General features: G+C 39.2%; 1 protein-coding gene across 3 annotated transcripts in view; it reads left to right on the forward strand.

Annotated features, from left to right (window-relative positions):
- Mycbp2 (MYC binding protein 2) overlaps positions 1 to 8,117 on the forward strand; it is a 231,748-nt gene extending 223,631 nt beyond the window's left edge. For all 3 annotated transcript variants that reach the window (XM_032918389.1, XM_032918388.1, XM_032918386.1), the window contains 4 exons: positions 1,108 to 1,317; positions 3,409 to 3,516; positions 4,566 to 4,731; positions 7,300 to 8,117. In XM_032918389.1, coding sequence (XP_032774280.1) covers positions 1,108 to 1,317; positions 3,409 to 3,516; positions 4,566 to 4,731; positions 7,300 to 7,415 — 600 coding nt within the window. In that variant the 3' untranslated portion in view covers positions 7,416 to 8,117. The remainder of the gene's footprint in view (positions 1 to 1,107; positions 1,318 to 3,408; positions 3,517 to 4,565; positions 4,732 to 7,299) is intronic.
- The last annotated feature ends 485 nt before the right edge of the window (positions 8,118 to 8,602 follow it).

An 8,602-nucleotide genomic window follows, 5' to 3' on the forward strand; every position in this document is an offset into this window, starting at 1 on the left:
ATTTACATAACAGAATATCTCATTACACAGATATTCATAACAGTAGCAAAATTGTAGTTATGAAATAGCAATAAAAATAATTTTATTGTTGGGAAATCACGTTAAAGGGTCACAGTATGAGGAAGACTGAGAAACATTGACTGAGACCTTTGTGTGTCCCCTGACTGTCAGGTAAAAGCTGGCTAAATTGAAGTAAATAGATCATCCACGGCATGAGAAATGTTAATTTAAGAAGCACTGTGTATTAGTGACAAGTGCGTCACTATCCAGATCCACTAAGAGTTATGTCACACAACCATGAGGCACTAACAGGAAAAGGACCCCTGGTGAAATATTGTCATTCAATGCCTTTAGAACACATGCTTTTAACACTAATAAACTAGAACATTTCTCTGACATTAGAACACATATCTATAAAAGTAGTGATGGAAGTCGGGAACGGCCTAGGCAACCTGCAGTGTTAATAAAACCCCTTCCTTAAAGGATATATCATTGTCTGCCCCATTACTTCTCTCTGTCTTGCTTTGTAAAGTTCTTTCTGTTTTTTTTTTTCTTTTAACCTTTTTGTTTACAGGCAATTGCAATGGACTTAATATGAAAAATCCTAGCCCAGTCTTTGCTTACTTAGACTAATAATAAAAAAAAATATTAGAGTATTTTATTGTCCCTTTTCATGGTGCCACAGAACAGTCATGTTTACAAGCCTGGGAAAGCGGAGAAGATGGTATAGAGAATATGATCATCTCTTAGCTGACAAACCATCTCCAAGGAGCCAAAACACATTCACAACCCACAGATGAGGTCATAGGTCATATCTGGAGCAACAAAATAGCCTTTGTTCCAAGAACAGCTAAGACTGAGGAAGATGTATTTCAATCAGAAACTACGAAGTCAAGAAATGCAAATGTTTTGTGCAGAGTCCTGATTCTCCCATTTTCCTTGATCTTGGCAAAATAGAAGTTTTGAGGACTTTGCATCAGTGCTTTACAGACACTGAGTTTTCTAGCTGCTTATCTCCTGCTCCAGTGGTTGGCACTTCAGTGTACATTCAATGTTTGTTGGACTCTTTCATAAGCACTTCTGTTAAAAATATACTTTTTATTTCAGAACAAAATAAATCATATAGTATTAAAAGACCTGCTTGATCCAATAAAAGAGCTCTATGAAGATGTCAGAAGAAAAGCCTTAATGAGATTGGAGTACGAAGGGCTGCATAAGAGTGAAGCGATCACGACGCCGGGCGTCAGGTTTTACAATGATCCGGCCGGCTATGCCATGAACAGATACGCATATTATGTTTGCTACAAATGCAGAAAGGTATGCTATGGGGGATACTCAGGCATTACAGTTCTGAGATTACCATATAACTCAGTTGGATTGTATAGTGACATATAATTATTCTTAAACCTTAAGCTAGAAATTAAAAATGAGAAAGCTTTGAAAAATGTTTCAAATTGAAATAATCTACTTAATTGGGAAGAGGGGAACACTTTTTTTTTTTTTTTTTTTTTTTGGGGGGAACACTTTTTCCCTAAAAAAACTTTTTCTAAAGCGTACAGAATTTCCATACAAAGGACACTTCACATCATGACTGATCAACTGCCTGGTACAACTGGTTCTTCCATGGGCTGGTCTGATTCCGGCCTGTTGGTCACTCGTGTTTTACCAGCACTCCTGCGTAAGCCACTGTTCCTCCTGGTTTTGGGTGTTTGCTCCCACATTCATGACTTTACCCACCACCTATACCATTATGACCGTCTAGATATAGACCAAATATTTATAGACCAAATAAACCGTTGAGGTTTATTTATAGACATTTGAAGTTCTCACAGACTTCAGTGTTGACATCTGCTGTGATAAACATCAGCCTTCACTGCTTCCATTTCCCATGTAACTATGCACACCCTGCACCTGACTCTACGTGAGGATTCAGCTCCGGTTCCTCCTCTGTAACTGCTCACCCTTCCCAGCACCACCACCTCTGCCTACAATCCCACTGTTTGGCATCTACACCCATCACAACACACAACCTCCGTTGTTTCTACTGCTTTACTCCTCCCTGCCCTACGTCTTAAGCTATGTAAAGACAAATGATGCATGTGTTGTTTCCATTTATCTGTCTCCAGCCCCTGATGTTTGGTCAGTACTGTGAATACTAGATTCATTAGAAAGTGAATAAATGAGTGAAGGGCGATATGCAGTCCTGAAATACAATAAGAAAATTAATGAATGGAACGTAAATAGATGGTAGACAGGCACATGAACATACACATACACATACAAGGAAAGACCAAGGGCACACATTTGTCAAAGCTATATTGTTAGAAATAATAAAATTCCATTTATGTGTAATTACTGTGCAAACATTAATTACAAATGCATATTGTGCTACCACAGGGGTAATAGTCACATGCCTAAGAAGCCATGTAGAAGATCCAGAAAGCTGGCATCCTGGTAAAGCCACATTTAGCTGACAGATGAGCATTATAGACTCTGTGTCGATGAAGCCTGTCTTTTGTCCTGTTTCTCTTGTACAGACAATACAATGATATTGACTCACCTTGTTTCCTCTCAGATTGGACCTAGCTTTTTGACTGTAGACATACAGAACATGCAAATTGTCCCAATTTCTTAGCCTCATTTATTTTGTGCCCAAACAAGTAAAAATAAATTGCCCATCAAGATAGTTTCATTCATTCCAGTGCTCACATTAGACATTTACTTTTTAAACATAGTTGGATTTACAAGTGTGAACAGTATTCCAAATAGAATTTCTTAATTTTTTTGTTCATTTCCAAAATTATATGATCAGAAGATGTTTAAATTGACTTTTGTTTTTTGCTTTCTTGTAAAACTGACAATTTAAAGTCTGTTCTAATTTATGCCAGGCACACTTAATTGTATATAATTGTGAATTAGGAATTGATATGCATGCTTTAAGCAATAGAAGGGAATATGTTGTGTAAGATTTCAGAATGAGAAAAACTCCCACCTTTTGTAAAAAAAAAAAAAGCACCAATTGTATTTACTACTTGATGCCTTATTCCTCATATTTGTTTGAATATTGTATATTTTCTCATCATTTTCCTTTAATAGCACAATTTTTTTAGACTCCTTCTGAAAGGAGAATGCCCACATTCTAGAATTGAGATTATTTTTAAGCCAGACATGGTGGTATACACCTTTAATCCCAGCACTCAGGAGGCAGATAGCTACACAAAGAAACCGTGTCTTGTAAAAAAACAAAATAGATAATAAATGAATAACTGGCTTCATTTGTACCCTGATTCTCCCTGCAGTTGTCAGTGTACACACCAGTTACTTGGCACTGCGAGGGAGTGTCATGCAGGTCCTGCAGCCACACTGTGTCCTCTGCTCTTGTTTCATGAACACATGGTTTCTCCATAGGCATATTTTGGTGGTGAAGCTCGCTGTGATGCTGAGGCTGGACAAGGAGATGACTACGACCCCAGAGAGCTCATCTGTGGTGCCTGTTCTGATGTGTCTAGGGCTCAGGTAGGCAGATGTTAGACAACCAGGAAGTCACTGGAGTGGTGGCTCACCAGTTAGGGGCACGGCTGTCTTTCAAGGAACCAAGCAGGGTTCACAGCACCCTCAGCAGGAACCCATAGCCTTCCATGACTCCAGCTCTGGGGGATGACAGCCTCCAAAGTCACCTTGACATTCACAAGTATACAAACACCTACACAGTTAAAAGTAAGAAAATTAAACCTTTCTCAGTCAAAATTTTGTCTTTGAAATAAGACCGATTCCCCATGATCTTTGCCTCAACACACACGTAGTCTATGTGATACATATCAGGATTGTGCATGAGTTTTCAGTCGTTCATGAGTGTTATTTCTTTTTAATATTTTCACTCTGTAGTTGACATTCATGAAGTGATCACTATATTTAAGCAATGAAAGCATTTACTTATTTCACTTACAAACCTGCACTCAAACTTTTAGGCTTTCCTATCCTTAATAAAACTCTCACAGTATACATATGGAATTGGTAGATAGTAAAATATTATTGGGCACCTTTCTAGCCCAATAAAACATTCATGAAGAAATAAAAATCTTTAAAGGGGGGTGGGGCTGGAGAGATGGCTCAGTGGTTAAGAACACTGACTGCTCTTCCAGAGGTCCTGAGTTCAATTCCGAGCAACTACATGGTGGCTCCCAACCATAATGGGATCCGATGCCCTCTTCTGGTGTATCTGAAGACAATGATACTGTACTCATATAAAATAAATAAATCTTAAAAAAAAATCTTTAAAAACATTCATGAGGAAATTTAGTCTGTGTATTAATCAGATAGATTGTGTGGGAGACTAAACTTGAACTTGAGGCTTTGATTAAGATATTTTGGACCACAAATTTACTCACTAATTTTTTAACTTAAACCACTTGTATTTTCAGTCAGCTTTCAAAGATACATGTGCTCTCAAAATATTGATTAATAAGCTATACACTTTTTAAATTGACTGTACATGTCTTCAGCTATCGTAAGTATTGTTGAAATAGTTCATTATAATCTTGTGTTTCCCTTGTCTTTTATTATAGATGTGTCCCAAACATGGAACAGACTTTCTAGAATACAAATGTCGCTACTGCTGTTCAGTGGCTGTCTTCTTCTGTTTTGGAACAACACATTTCTGCAATGCTTGTCATGATGATTTTCAAAGAATGACCAGCATTCCTAAGGAAGAGCTCCCACACTGTCCTGCAGGTATGTTTTCAATATTTTAAGCCTACAATAATCTATATAGTAATGAGTTTTAAACTCTGTTTCTAGTGTCAGTTTATGGTTCCTGAATAAGATAAGACGTTGAGGTCATGTATTAGGAGCTCTACTGAGACATCTCCCAAGGAAGCAAAGGAAAAGCAAGCCATGTGAAGTTTAATGTCTTAAATCCTTAAATTCTTGGCAGGGGGAAAGGATTGTGTTACTTCTCGAGGGCGGGAGGGAGATGACGTATCTGTGATGTCTTGCATGTACTAGCAAATGCCAGACCACTGAATAGAGTCTGTAGTTTTTATTTGATGACAGGGTCTTAGTAAGTTGCCCAGGCTAGCCTAAACTCACCCTGTAGCCCTGGCAGAGGCCCCAAACCTTCAGTCCTTCTGCCCCAGACTATGACTGGTTGAGACTCCAGGCCTCTCCATCATGTCCAGCTTGTGATGTTTTGGGGCTTTTGGGGGTCTTTGTTTGTTCTCCTTAGGAAGATTTCCATAACATAGAAGAAGATTTGATGTACAATACCTAGGAAGTGGCAGCAGAGTCAGAACCAGAAAGCTAAGGACATTAAAATGTCCATAGGAGAAACCACTGTCCATGGAGATCAGGCAAAGAAAAAAATGAACACAAAGCCCCAGGGTCTGAAAAAAAATTGTGAGGGAATAGGTGAGACTGGAAGAAGAGTTGTATATGAGCTGAGTGTGGTTAGTGTAAGTACACACGTACACAAGTATAGTTTTGTTCAAGCTCTGAAGCGCACGCACCTACCTATGGCTTGTTAGAGTACAGATGGTAGGTCCCCTCAAGCAGGGCACTAGCTCCACCCCTCAGTCATCAACCTGCAGTCCTCACCATGGGATATACCCGCTCACAAAGAGACTACAAAAGGACAGAAAGCTCACTACAACAGTTATATCCTAGTAAAACGTAGATGGTCCTAGCGTCTAACAAGGGAGTGGGCTGATAGTATTAAATGCTATCAATTGGTAGTTTAAAACACTAGGAGGAGGACACAGTGGTGTCTCTTTGTACTGACGTGTGCAAAGCCTAAGACATAGCACAGGTGATAAACGCAAGGTTCAGAGCAGTGTCTGCACTGTGCTACCTTTTGAAGAAAGGGCAAAGCAGGGATATACACTCATTTACATGTGTGTCAGTAAATACTACGAATAGACGAGAAACACGCAAAGTTTAATTGACTCGCTATTGAGAACTGGGGCAACATTTTAGAGATGGGAGGATAAGCAGATGACTCATAAAGAATCCTGTAACATTTCAACTTAAGTCATATGCAGTATGTTGACATTTGTTTGTGTCAAATAAAAAATGTTAGACTGATCTCTATTAGAACTCCTCTTTAATTGGTAGCAGACTGTGAAAGAAGGGAATGGAGAATGCTGTAAGAGAACAGGGTGTTAGGGCAACTGTCAGGAAAGAAGAGAGTGGTGACAGTGAGGAGGAGAGGGACGGGGAGGAGGAGGATCAGAGACTATCAGAGATGATCTTAGCTCTGAGGGAAAGGAGAGTATTCAGCAGGAGTAGAAGGTCAAGGTCTGGAAAGCAGCAGGACCAGGAGAAAGTCCATCATGCTTCCAGGCCTTATGGCATGGGAGGGGCCTGGGGGACAGCCACTTTCCAGTTGAAAATGTAAAGGCAAACAGTGTCATCAGGGAAGGTCCAAGTTTTACTAATAAAGGAAACTGTATTTTCTTAAAAATGCTAAGAATGAAGTTTGCAAAGAAATTAGTGTTCTAAGGAACACAGGTGTGGTGTGTAAGCCGAGATGAGAGATCAGGCCAAGGCTTCCACCGACTGCAGGTGACCGATCAGAGGACAAAGAGGACTGTGTCCATAAACAACTGTGGCTCCCAGGAGTGAGTTAGGGAGTGTCAAAGGGCCAGTCCGCCAGTGCTCAGTAACATAGTGCTGGTTAACATTATCACACACCTATTTACACTTTTAAATAGAAGAGGTCAGATTTTGATTTTACACTAGTATAAGCTGACTTGATTTCAAACCTGTGTCTTTCCAGATTACTATAGTCCTTTATTCATGTTTTAAACTCATCCTCACTTTGCTTCAGATACTTAACAAAGGGCATTACCAGTCTTCCCACTTTGCTGATGTGCAATTAGGTTTTCTTCAGGGAAGTTAGATGAAGGTGAACATGATTTATTTATATTTAAGTTTGATTTTACTTGTAAAATAAATTCCCCCACAAAAAAAACCTGTTTTTTTCAATGCAGAATAATTTTCTGCTAGATTAAGGTTGGAGATTTGTGTGACTGATTTTGATCATTGCTCCTTAAAACTCTGTAGGTCAGTGAACCTTTGGACAGAGTGTTATGTGTCAGGGGCCATGTCACTTCCTACACACACACACACACACACACACACACATGTCCATAATGCTGAAGCTCGCATGGTAGACATGTTTGTGCTAAGAAAAAAATTATTTTTAGTTTGTTAATCCATAGACATGTTACTTCTTTGAATAACTTGATTTGTATTCACATGACATGTGTATATTTTAAAATTACGTTCCTTTACCTCCTTCAGGTCCCAAAGGCAAACAGCTAGAAGGAACTGAATGTCCACTCCATGTTGTTCATCCACCCACGGGGGAAGAGTTTGCTCTTGGTTGTGGAGTGTGCAGAAATGCTCACACGTTCTAGAACTTTCAGATCCTTTGTCTACAAAGAGGATAGTTGCCTTCATCCCCTGGGAGGATGCAGTGAAACTTAAACTCTGCTCAGGATAAGAACGGGACCATTTTACATTCTGAAAATGAACCATTTCCAGTGCAGGAGTGATGCCAAATACTGTGTACATAATTCTTGCTACGAACGTTTCCCCATTGTTTTGGTTTATCTTCTTTGAACCAAGACATCAAACTTGTGAGGTGTTTGCATGTGGCCATTACCGTCACTGGCCTGTGAAGCATTGGACATTTATAGATAATTGATATAAAAGGATCTCCATACTCATGGACTAAGAATGATGCTGGCTTTCAAGCAAAAAAAGAAAAATAATCACTGTTTATTGTATACTGCCTTTTTGTAATCCTGTACAATTGCATCACGGGTGGGTATAAAAAGAGGAATATTCTGGTTTCTTTCCTAGACTGTTATTTAAAAAAAAATTGTGTTAGTAAGGCCTATAACTGTAATAAGTATCAGACTGTATATAAAGCTATCAGTGTTTGTCCTGTATGAGAATTACTAAATGACACAGCAGTCTCATTTAAACCTGTAGGTTACGTTTGAGCCTGAAGCTCTAATGCAGTGCAATACTGGGTGTGCCTCACTACCTTGCAGCTGTCAGCATATTGGAATGTACGTCAGTAAACCACTGTGCTCTACACAGTGAGAGCGTCTGATGCTTGTGTGACGTGGTGTTTTCAAAGACAATGTAAACAACTTATGAAGCCTAAAACCCACTTACAACACACTCATAACTTCCCTGTTTAGGGAAATAAAAATACCAGTAAAGCACACTAGTGGGATCTTAAACACTAGGTAGAAAGTCATGAAAATAAATATCGAAAGCGACCTCTTCCCACAGACACATGCCGAAGACAGCAAGCACTGAGGAAATGAGTGTGTGCGTCTCAGCCAGAACCCTGTCCTTTGCATAATGTCTCAGCATGAGTGCACGTGTTTTTACCTGCTACAGACTCCAACAGATGTGGGCACAGCTTTCCATTTATTTGTTACTATTTATTTTGCTGGTATTTTGGCTGGTTAGATTTTTTTTTCCATTTGGGTTGTGAAACTATTAAATTTTAGATTTGTGTATTCATGATACTGAGGAAAGATTAAAAAATTTCACTGTTGGAAATACAGAAGTATATATTGCCAAG

Source organism: Rattus rattus, chromosome 12, assembly GCF_011064425.1.
Source record: "Rattus rattus isolate New Zealand chromosome 12, Rrattus_CSIRO_v1, whole genome shotgun sequence".
Lineage (NCBI taxonomy): Eukaryota > Metazoa > Chordata > Mammalia > Rodentia > Muridae > Rattus > Rattus rattus.